General features: G+C 41.6%; 1 protein-coding gene across 1 annotated transcript; it reads right to left on the bottom strand.

The window, feature by feature from the left end:
- Window positions 1-656: 656 nt before the first annotated feature.
- LOC117354647 (oocyte zinc finger protein XlCOF6-like) lies at window positions 657-9,822 on the bottom strand. Its single transcript, XM_033932481.1, has 4 exons — window positions 9,630-9,822; window positions 7,235-7,361; window positions 4,591-4,710; window positions 657-3,575 (listed from the first exon to the last, which is right to left on the bottom strand). Exons 1-4 carry the CDS (start codon window positions 9,651-9,653, stop codon window positions 1,270-1,272), a joined length of 2,577 nt encoding a protein of 858 aa, XP_033788372.1. The 5' UTR covers window positions 9,654-9,822; the 3' UTR covers window positions 657-1,269.
- Window positions 9,823-12,519: the final 2,697 nt, after the last annotated feature.

Below are 12,519 nucleotides of genomic sequence, written 5' to 3'. Positions count from 1 at the left end.
GGGAGCAGATGGCAGATAGCTACCTGCATCACAGGATCTGGGAGACCACTCAAGAAATGCCACAACTCCTCGAACCTGGTCATTTTTTTTTTTTTTTTTAATCTTTATTCACTTCAAATCTTAAATCAAGTACAATATTGACATTTATCAATTAAGCATTCAAATACACTTGAAATCCTATAATTGATCATCATAATATAAAATATTACCCCCCCTTATTTATTTATGAAAATGATTTGTTTCAATTATAATAAAAAATACCCATCCTCCTCCCCCCTTAATGTCTTAAAATTTTATACAGGGAAGAATATTTTTAATCTTTACAATAATCTATTAATGGCCTCCACACATCTTGAAATTTGCTATAATTTCCTTTTTGGATAGCTAGTGTCCTTTCCATTTTATATATATGGCATACAGAGTTCCACCAAAAACAATAATTAAGTCTATTCCAATTCTTCCAATTGTAAGTGATCTGTTGAATGGCAACTCCAGTTAAAATTAGCAATAACTTGTTATTATTAGATGAGATTTGTTTTTTAGCCCTCATTTCTATACCAAATAAAACTGTGTCATATGATAATGCCACATGATTTTCTAATAGGGAATTAATTTGATTCCAGATTGATTTCCAAAATTCTAATATATATGGACAATAGAATAACAAATGATCTAAAATCCCTGCTTCAAGATGACAATGCCAGCATTTATCAGATTTAGAGCTATTTAATTTTTTTAAACGAACAGGGGTCCAGAAAGCTCTATGTAGTAAGAATAACCACGTTTGCCTCAGAGACGTTGACATTGTACATCTCATCCTCCAAGACCAAATACGTGGTCATTGAGATGCCGTAATTTCGTGCTTAATCTCAATGCTCCAAATGTCTCTAAGACCATACCCTGGTCATGATGTAGGACTTATTTTCATAGGTGACACACACCCGAGCCGGGTACTGGAATACAAACCCGATGCCTCGTTCAAACAGTTGGAAGCAAAATGGTGTGAAAGCTCTCCGCTGTAAAGCAACCTTTTGTGAGAAGTCCTGAAACAGCAATATCTTGGCTCCCTCATACTCCAAAGCTCTGGTTTTCTTAAATAGGTTCAACAGCCAGGCCTTGACCACACAGTTGTGAAATCGAGCCAATACCGGACACGGTTTGGAGCCAGGGCCACCTTCCCGCCTTTGCTCCATGCAGAGCACTCTTTCAACCACTCTTTCAGGCCCGCTCATTATTCAGTGCTGATTTTATAACTGCTATATATAGAATTCAGCTCTCAGTGACTTTAAACGATTTGTCTCCAACATGGATCCTCTGGTGTCTTTTTAGATGTGAAAGCCGAATGAAGCTTTTATTACACTCAGTACATGTAAATGGTTTGGACCCTTTGTGAATCATTTGGTGTCTTTTTAGATTTGAAATATGAGCGAAGCTTTTATTACACTCAATACAGATAAATGGTTTGTCTCCCGTGTGGATCCTCTGGTGAATTTTTAGTTCTGAAAGCTCAGTGAATCTTTTATTACATTCAGTACATATAAAGGGTTTGTACCCTGAATGGATCATCCGGTGTCTTTTTAGATGTGAAAGCCGAGTGAAGCTTTTATTGCACTCAGTACATGTGAATGGTTTGTCCCCAGTGTGAATCCTCAGGTGAATTTTTAGATGTGAAAGCCGAATGAAGCTTTTACTACACTCAGTACATGTGTATGGTTTGTACCCTTTGTGGATCATTTGGTGTCTTTTTAGATTTGAAACATAAGTGAAGCTTTTATTACACTCAGCACATGTAAATGGTTTGTACCCTGTATGGATCCTCTGGTGAATTTTTAGTTCTGAAAGCCAAATGAAGCTTTTATTACAATCAGTACATGTAAACGGTTTGCCTCCTTTGTGGATCCTCTGGTGAATTTTTAGCTCTGAAAGCCGACTGAAGCTTTTATTACACTCAGAACATGTAAACGTTTTGCTTCCTGTATGGATCCTCTGGTGCATTTTTAGCTCTGAAAGACGAGTGAAGCTTTTATTACACTCAGAGCATGTAAACGATTTGGACCCTTTGTGGATCATTTGGTGTCTTTTTAAATTTGAAACATGAGTGAAGCTTTTATTACATTCAATACAGGTAAATGGTTTTTCTCCAGTGTGGATCCTGTGGTGAATTTTTAGTTCTGTAAGCCGAGTGAAGCTTTTATTACACTCCGTACATGGAAATGGTTTGCTTCCCGTGTGGATCAACTGGTGAATTTTTAGCTCTGAAAGCCAAGTGCAGTTTTTATTACATTCAGTACATGTAAACGGTTTGCTTCCCGTGTGGATCATTTGGTGCCTTTTTAGATTTGAAATATGAGTGAAGTTTTTATAATACTCGCTACATGTATACGGTTTATTTCCTGTGTGGAAGCGCTGGTGAATTTTTAGATGTGAAAGGTGAGTGAAGCTTTTATTACACTCAGCACATATAAATGGTTTGTCTCCTGTGTGGTTTCTCTGGTGAAGTTTTAGATGTGAAAGCCGAATGAAGCTTTTATTACACTCAGTACATGAAAATGGTTTGACTGCTGTGTGGGTCTTTTGGTGAATTTTTAGAGTTGAAGGTTGACTGAAGCTTTTATTACATTCAGTACATATAAATGGTTTCTCCCCTGTGTGGATACTCTGGTGAATTTTTAGATGTGAAAGCCGAATGAAGCTTTTATTACATTCACTACATGTATAAGGTTTGTACCCGGTATGAATCATTTTGTGTCTTTTTAGACTTGAAAATCGAGTGAAGGTTTTATTACACTCAATACATGTAAATGATTTGTACCCAGTGTGAATCATTTGGTGTCTTTTTAGATTTGAAACCTGAGTGAAGCTTTTATTACACTCGGAACAAGTATGTGGTTTGTATCCTGTGTGGGTCATCTGGTGAATTTTTAAATGTGAAAGCCGAATGAAGCTTTTATTACACTCAGAACAAGCAAATGGTTTTTCTCCTGTGTGGATTCTCTGGTGAATTTTTAGATGTGAAAGCCGAATGAAGCTTTTATTACACTCACTACACGTGTGCGGTTTGTATCCAGTATGAATAATTTTGTGTCTTTTTAGATTTGAAAGATGAGTGAATCTTTTATTATGTACAGTAGATGTAATTGGGTTTTCATTTTTATGATTCCTTCTGTGCATTCGAAGTTCTGAAAACAAGGGGAAGCTCTTATTACCTTTAGGACTAATAAAATTGATGCTCCTCGTAGATGCAAATTCTTTTTGGTGTTTTTTCTCCTTCTTCTTGCCATAGTGGAATTCAGAAGCCACTTTATCACTACTGTTAATTCGGATTGGTCTCTCTCGTAGGTGTCTTTGGCCCTCTGGGATGTTACTGAGCTCCCTGTCATTTATCTCAGTAATTCCATCCTTTGAGTCTCCTGCAGGGTCTCTCTGTTCCTTTGATTTCTGCTTACATTTCTTTGTTTTAATCCTCTCAGTTCCCTGGGAAATATTTTCACAGACATTTTCTGATTGTCTTTGGATTTCTTCTGTTTCTATAGGATCTTCTCCTTCTCTCTTCCTTTCTTGTGTGATCTGAGGATCTGTTGGATATAACCAGAAAGTATAAAGCATATGCTAGAAGACAGTGGTGGGTTCTAAGATATTACTGGTGTATAAGAAGGAGGATTGGTTATCTTACACTGGGATTTTCTAAGTGTGGCTTAAGAATTGATTGGTTTCTTATTTGGAAACCATTTGTTGAAGTAGTTTTCTACACATACTGCAAGTTTGTGAAATGACAAGATGTTCCTTGGAAATGGCAGAAGTAGAGGCTGACAAAATTTTGATTTTGGTGATGGAGCCGAAAATGGTCCCAAATCCTTTTTAGCCAAAAGGCTATGGCCAAGGTTTCTGTTTTGGCTGAAACTGGCCATGCCAAAGTTTGTGCATTGTCCTGCTCCATCCCTCCCCTTCCCCTCTGAACAGGAGTTGCTGCCCCCCCCCCATCCATGCCATACCTTTGGACCTATGTTACAATACCTGCTGGTCTAGGGATGTAATCAAGGCATGAGTGATCCCCAGTTGATCTTTCGCATGCTGGCCTTGACTGCCATCTCATGAGATTGCCATAAGAGGTCATGACAGCTATTTTGAAAGTTGAGCTGACATAGGCAGAATGACTGGGGTTCACTCCTGCTCCTGTCCTGATAACACCAGTAGATTACCGGCTTCTCAGAAAAACAAACGCCTGCTTCATCCACCCTCCTGAGAGGATCTTGGGGATCCACCAAAGGGTATTGATCGCTCAAAAGGTATAAGAAGATGCAAGTGAGGAAAATCAAATCTTGACAAGTCCAAAACTTCACCTCACTTCCTTAGAGAAGGAGATATATGGCTGAATCTCACAATTAGGAACAGCCACCTCCAATATATTGTACACTCAACATTTAAAATAAACAGTCCTCTTCCAGTGTTTTTAGGGGTAAGACAAACATCTGGTGAAGTTTTGGACTTGTCAAGATCCACCAAAGGGTCCAAGTCCTCATCAGGCAAAAACATGTCTGCTAATAAAAAATCCTCGGTGAATCGGGCAGCACTACTTATTACAACACTTACTTGAGCAGCTGCTTGTCCCAGTTTCTCTCTCCTCTGATCCCGGCTCATTCCTGATGTACGGCTCTTCCCTTTGTGCCATGTAGGATATAATGTCAGGAATGAAGGTAGGAGAGCTTGTTTCTGGAGAAAGAAAATTTTGGATTAGGTCTCCCACAAGTATTTATTGTTAGATTCCTTCAAATTCAAGATTTAACACAATTTTTCAGCGTAAAGAATTTCACCAAATTAATCAAAGAAAAATACTCAAACCCTTAGTTAGTGGAACTGTTTTAGACCCTGTCAATTTCAGTAAAATCACAAAAACCCTCTTCACTCATCTTGATAGTCCAGATCCCATTCTCAAGAGTATAAAACATTATCAGCCTCATTTCAAAATCTATGATCTTCCTTATCCCTTATACAATATCCGGTCTCATCTGACCCAGAACATATGGAATAAGGTGAAACAAACACACAGAGCATGTTCAGACCAATATAAACGCAGAGAAAGAAAATTAATTTTCGCTTCCTGCCCTATGTCCCAGCGAATTCAGTCCCCAAACCCCGCCCCTGCAAAATCCGTCTGATTCCATCCAAACCTTGAATAGTTATGATTTTACATTGAAATGATTTTATTAAAGTATAAAAAAAACAATTCTGTACTATTGACATTTTATAAATTACAAATACAGAACAGATATTCACAGATATATAAGCCAGATTAATTTTCCAGAATGGGCTCTACCACTCAGAGAGCAGATTTTGGACTCCTCCAGCCGTCCTGCCAGAGAGTTCAGAAACAAATTCAGATGGAGGCTAAAGAAGTCCATCTTGTGCCCCTCTCCAATGAGGTCTAGCACCCATTGATCCAATGATATTTGAGTCCACTCTTGGTAAAACAGAGTCAGCCCCCGATCTGAGGGAGCACCACCAGACCTGGGACGAGATCCTAACACACTGGAATTGGAATTGTAACATAGTTGGTATCCTTATCTCTAGGTCTAAGAGCCCGAAGAACCCTGACAAATTCTACAGGAGGGACGAAAAGTATTGCAATTCCTTCCTGAAGGACGTTGAGACTTGTTTTCAGGGAGAGACTTAGGTCAGCAATCCGCCACACTGGCCATGAGGTCATCCAGACCTTTACCAAAGAGCATCTGACCCTTAAAAGGAGAGTATGCTCAGAGTTGCCTTAGGGGCAGAATCACCTCCCAATAACAGATCTAAAGAGTCCGGTGCGCTAACACTACATAACCTGAGACCTTACTTAGAATGCGTTTAAGATCAGAGGGCATCCACCACATAATCCATGCTTTCCATCACCAACTGGACCAAATTTCAAGATCTTCAGATTGCCAGACTGACAGACCCCGACCGAAAATTCCGTCACCAAAGAACCTCTCCATGCAACCAGGGATGGGAAATGCAGCCTGCACCCTGAGGGGTTATTACTTAGGACACACCCAGCCTGTGCTTAAACCTCCAAGGTCAGAAGGCAAGCTAGCTCCCAGGGGGACAGACCCCGAGCCCGAAAAGGTAGCACACAACAGGCTGGCTCCACAGGTCCACCAAAGTTTCTCTGTGAAGCAGCAGTATGGCTCCATGCAAACTGCTTCCTTTTCTCCGGCAGAAGACCACCAAAAAGGGGTCTCAGGCACCCAAGCCCCAAAAACTAACTTTAATCGAAAAAGATGCAGAGCAGATCAGAAAGACTTTGCACAGATAGCTTGCAGAAAATCAAACTGCAGAGGGTTCTCTCTCTCAATAGTAGAAGGAGAACATAGTGAGAAAAGTGTGCGGATTTCTACAACTTCTGGATCGCAAGAATGGATTGGACATTTTCGAAAAGAATCCGGAAGGGATGTAACAGAATTACCCAGTATTTTCATAATTTACATAGTTCAAACACTGTCATGAGAAAACTTTTTCATTTAATATTTGTAATAAGTTTAATAGTACAGTATTAACAAACGGCATATTTTTAGCTGTGATTGAAGGTGCCAATTTATGATGGGAGACTGTCAATTGCTATTTTTTTTTCACTGATGTGATCAACTGAGCGCGACGGTGCTTCTAATCTAATCTAATCTAATCTAAATCTTGGGTTTATATACCGCATCATCTCCGCAGATGGAGCTCGACACGGTTTACATGGTTAGGGAAGGAACGGAACTCCAGTGGAATTATATAAGTATGAGAGAAGAGAGGTTGGTGTGAGAGTGCCAGGAGCGGGACGGGGTTACGTTCTGGAGAAGAGCCAGGTCTTCAGATGCTTACGGAATGGTAGAAGGGGGCTCAAATTGCGGAGAGGGGAAGGGAGACTGTTCCAGAGCTGAGTGATTCTGAAAGGGAGGGAAGAGCCAAGTTTACCAACAAGGGAGATGCCTTTTAAGGAGGGGTAGGATAGTTTTAATTTTTGAGTGGATCTAGTGGAGGTTGGATTTGAGGAATTCCAGGATAGAGGGATAAAAGGAGGAAGGATACCGTGGAGGATCTTGAAGGTTAGGCAGGCACATTTAAAGTAGACCCTGGAAATAACATAACATTATTTTTGTGCATTAATATATTTTTGCTTTGCTGTGTGATTTTTTTTTCCCTTTCTCCATTTGCTTTACAGCTTTATAATGTCCAGATACTGCTAAAAAAATATAAAATTATCTCTTACCCAATGAGATCAGGGTCTCATAATTCTCTGCCATCACCTCCCAGTAAAGCTCTTTCTGCTCTTCATTTAAATACTCCCACTCCTCCTGGGAGAAAGAGATAAAGATGTCCTTTAATGTCACCCGCATCTGAAACACAAACCAGAAACACAATCAGCGTCTATCACAGGGGTGTCAAACTCAATCACATAAGGGGCCGAAATCTAAAACACAGACTAAACTGTGGGCAAAATTTTTATTAAGATACTTAGGGGTCCTTTTTATTAAGGTGGTACGCTAACTGATTTAGCGCATGCTAAATGCGCACCTTAATAAAAGGATCGCTCAGAAGTATAGGGTTACCTCTCCCCACACTCCTTGCCAGGCTCTGCACCCGGTGCCCCCTTCACTGCCAGGCTCTGCACCCAGCTTCCTTCCCTGCCAACCTCTGCACCAAGCCCCCTTCCCTCCCTACCAAGCTCAGCACCCAGGCCTCTTCCTCCCTACCCTACCAGGTTATGCAGCCAGCCCCCCCTCCCTATGTACCCTAGCCCAACACCCTGCCCCCCCCTCTGGTGATCTAGTGGTAGGCTGGGACAGGAGGTATCCATCTCAGCAGACTAACAATTTTTAACCTCTCGGTACCTTTTTAAATTCTGGTGGTCCAGCAGTGTATCGGTAGGAGCGAGGTTTCTGCGCTCCTGTCCCTCCCTCACCGAACGGCTGCCTCATCATATTTTGTGCCCAATGGCACACAAGGCAGGAGCAAGCTTTTCGCACTCCAGCCTGGCTTTGTGCCGCTCCCTGAATGGCTGCAGTCAGTTTGCTCCATAAGACACACAGATATTTCTACTCACTTTTTTTGGGGGGGAAAAAAGTGCATCTTTTGGAGCGAAAAATATGGCCCGCAGGCCTGAGTTTGACAGCGCCCCGTCTAATACACACAAGACAAATGCATTTTAGACAACTGCACGCAGGACTAGAACATGCAAGACAAACGCGTTCGGACATACGCACACAGGTCTACATCATGCAAGACAAACACGAGTAGGACTAGAACGCGCAACATAGTAACATAGTAGATGACGGCAAATAAAAGACCTGAATGGTCCATCCAGTCTGCCCAACCTGATTCAATTTAAATTTTTTTTTAATTTAAATTTCTTCTTAGCTATTTCTGGGTAAAAACCCGAGTGCATTCCAGGCATCCACCACCCTCTCCGTAAAGTAGAATTTCCTAACATTGCTTTTGAATCTACCACCCCTCAACCTCAAATTATGTCCTTTGATTTTACCATTTTCCTTTCTCTGGAAAAGATTTTGTTCTACGTTAATACCCTTCAAGTATTTGAACGTCTGAATCATATCTCCCCTGTCTCTCCTTTCCTCTAGGGTATACATATTCAGGGCTTCCAGTCTCTCCTCATACGTCTTCTGGCGCAAGCCTCCTATCATTTTCGTCGCCCTCCTCTGGACCGCTTCAAGTCTTCTTACGTCCTTCGCCAGATACGGTCTCCAAAACTGAACCCAATACTCCAAGTGGGGCCTCACCAATGATGTACAGGGGCATCAACACTTTTTTCCTTCTATTGGCTACGCCTCTCTTTATACAGCCCAGCATCCTTCCGGCAGCAGCCACGCGCAAGACAAACGCGCTCAAACAAGGCATGTGCATACGTGCACCACTGTCTTGCGCGGGATTGTCTTGTGCGCATTTGACCGTCCACCGAGTTTGACACCCCTGATTTATCAGGTGACCTCCCAGTGCTAGAGCTCACTGATAAGGGAGAAAATTTGCCAATCCCAGAACAGGGTTAAACTGTATTTCAAAAAGTTACTAAGCACTGGAGAAAGAAAGTTCTACTTCTGTATATAAGTCTGGTTCTCGTCGTTTCCAGACCATTTGGGAACACTTTTGGATGGACCTTACTCCTCGTGCCCGGAGTAGACTTTAGAATGTTTGATTGGAAGTTCTTTTTGTTTAGCATGCTCACGATCTGAGTTTGTTGGGAGGGTGGGGAAGGATTATTGGGGGGGGGGGGTAGGGTTATACTGTGCAAATATATCAGAAAACCATTTCATTCTGTCATTTTTGTATGCATGCACTTTGATGTTCAATAAATATATTTCAACATAAATCTGGATCTCTGATGATGAGGCAAAATACTGGCCACTGTCAGTGAGACCAAATTCTTCTCTTGAAACTGATTGGAAGCAATGTCACCCCTTGAGAACAGATTTTAAAGAATGTGTTTAGTTGATCATTCTAAATCACCATTAGCCACAAGGCTCTGAGGCTTTTTCCTTCCAACCTTTCCTGTTCCAGTGTCCAGATCTCCCACTTGGTTCTTTGGGGTCTCTAGAATTCACTGTCAGGCCCTGAAGAGGAAGAGGAGCAGAGCAAAGACAGTCTCCTACCTGGCCAGAAACTCCCGCAGGCATTGGAGATCCGCAAACGAAACAAGGAACGAAACACTGGCTCTGCTGCGGACGTCACAAAGGAGAGGCGGAGCTTCACGCTGGCTCTTCTGCTGCCCAGACGCTGCTGACGTCAGAAAAGGGAGGCGGAGCTTCACGCTTGCTCTCCTGCTGCCCAGACGCTGAGGACGTCACAAAGGGGAAGCAGAGTTTCACGCTGGCTCTCCTGCTGCCCAGACGCTGGGGACGTCACAAAGGAGAGGCGGAGCTTCACGCTGGCTCTCCTGCTGCCCAGACGCTGCGGACGTCACAAAGGGAAGGCGGAACTTCACTCTGGCTCTCCTGCTGCCCAGAGACTGCGGACGTCACAAAGGGGAGGCGGAGCTTCACGCTGGCTCTCCTGCTGCCCAGACGCTGCGGACGTCACAAAGGGGAGGCGGAGCTTCACACTAAACTCTCCTGCTGCCCAGACGCTGCGGACGTCACAAAGGGGAGGCGGAGCTTCACGCTGACTCTCCTGCTGCCCGGGCGCTGCGGACGTCACAAAGGGGAGGCGGAGCTTCACACTGGCTCCCCTGCTGCCCATACGCTGCCGACGTCACAAAGGGGAGGCGGAGCTTTACACTGGCTCTTCCGCTGCCCAGACGCTGCTGACATCAGAAAGGGGAGGCGGAGATTCACACTGGCTCTCCTGCTGCCCAGACGCTGCGGACGTCACAAAGGGGAGGCGGAGTTTCACAGTTGGACGTTGAGACACTGCTTTTCATGTTGGTTCAATCCCTTTTAGTGCTGATTGGTCAGAATGGTTCATGCCGCGGGAAGGATAGAAAGATCCGCCCTCTAGTGTTGATTGGAGGGGATACAAGAAGGCGATTCAGCTCCCTCTGCTACTCATTGGTCTGAATGTTTCTGGGGCGGGAAGGATTGGGGGAGCGGGGAGAGAAAAGAAGGTATTTGTTTCTTCTGCTATTGATTGGTCAGAATGTTCCTGGTTCTTGGTCGTTATTTGAAATGCATTCAGGTTCATTAATTACAACTGGAACAAAGGTTTTTCTGGTATCATTGATTTTTTTTACAAAAAATTATCGGCAAGGTCTTGAGCATTAAGGGTATTTGTCGAGTTAAAATCTATTCTCCGAGGATTGGGAGCAATTGTTTTAACAATAAAGAATGGATGGGTTTTTTTTTGTTTTTGAGATTTTATTGGAAAAGTAAGTTGTTTTTTTTTGCAAGATTAATTTTTGATTTATAATAACAAGCATGTTCTTTGTAAAGTTTTAAATTTGAAGAGGAGTTATTCCGTCTCCACTTTTAAATATCCAGAATTCTACTGTTCAACGGCTCCCCCTTCTGCTTCTATTCCTTTCTCTCCTCTCTTCTAAAATGTTTATTTTATTTTTCTTTTTCCTCTAACTCTACTTTTCACTTCTCTATTACCCTCCAGGTACTTTAGTTAGATTGTGAGCCTTCGGGACAGTAAGGGAATTTTCCAAGTACCTTTCTTATTTCTAATCTTAATGTATATTTTCTGTAAACCGCTTAGAACCTAACGGATGTAGCGGTATATAAGAAATAAATTACATTACATTACATTTCTTTCGAGAGATCTTAACTGTTTTTTTTAAGAGAGAGAGTTCCTCAGAGAACCACGGGTTGTGTAGTTTTCTTGTGGAGATCGTTTTATCAAGTAGGGATTGAATGGCTGAATTCCAGATAGAAAGCTGAGTTTCTAAAGGGTCAGAGTTTGACTTTAACATTTGTGGATTAAATGATGAGATTATATTTGGTAATTCTAGTTTTGAATAATTACGGTAAGAAATATATTTTTTTTAAGTTGTGGATGTTTTAGGTTTTGTTTAGTATGAAGTTTAGTTGTGATAAGATAGTGATCTGACCAGGGTACCGGTGTGATATAAAGCTCAGAATGAGAAATATGTAATGTAATTTATTTCTTATATACCGCTACATCCGTTAGGTTCTAAGCGGTTTACAGAAAATATACATTAAGATTAGAAATAAGAAAGGTACTTGAAAAATTCCCTTACTGTCCCGAAGGCTCACAATCTAACTAAAGTACCTGGAGGGTAATAGAGAAGTGAAAAGTAGAGTTAGAGGAAAAATAAAAATAAAATAAACATTTTAACAAGACAGCATTGATCTAAATACTTTGGAAGGTAGAAGAGAGGAGTTTGATTCAGGGGTTAGGATCATACCCAGTATATGTCCTGCAGTATGTGTTGCACTTTAAATTAAGAGTATTGATATGAGTTAGCATTTTCAATAGTTGAAGAGTTAGTTAAGTCGTCGAAGTGAATATTGAAGTCGCCCAAAATCCATGGATTATTTGAAGATGAACAGAAATCAAATATTATGTTTTGAAGTGAGACTAAAGTATTCTGACCGATGGGCGGAGGAATGTAAAGTAGAAAAATGTCTGTTTTGGGCTTAATATTAAGCTTAACTTGTAGGAATTCGATAGTAACTTGGCCTGATGAATGATCCGTTATACTAATTAAATTATCACGAAAAATGATGGCTAATCCACCTCCCATACGTTGGCTGCGATGATTAAAAAGATAGGAATAGCCCGAGGGACAACAAAAAGAGAGATAGGCTTCTTCTCCATCCGAAAGCCAGGATTTCGTGATAAAAAGGATCTGTAAGTTAAGAGAAAGGATAGTTTCCTTTAACAGGTGATGCTTATTTTTAAGAGATCTTACGTTAATCAGGCCTAATTTTAAGGATGAGTTGTAGGAAATCTGACAGAGAGGGGAAGGGGAAGTAGTATAAATTTGGGAAAGTATTGGAAGGTAATTAGAAGATGGTTTAAAATTGGTGGGGTGGTGGCCCCAGCAAATTGGAATAGCAGATGGCTGAGAGGACATTTTAG

This window comes from Geotrypetes seraphini, chromosome 2 (genome assembly GCF_902459505.1).
Source record: "Geotrypetes seraphini chromosome 2, aGeoSer1.1, whole genome shotgun sequence".
Classification (NCBI taxonomy): Eukaryota; Metazoa; Chordata; class Amphibia; order Gymnophiona; family Dermophiidae; genus Geotrypetes; species Geotrypetes seraphini.
The sequence above is the reverse complement of the archived record's forward strand: the minus strand, read 5'-3'. Positions and strand labels throughout refer to the sequence as shown.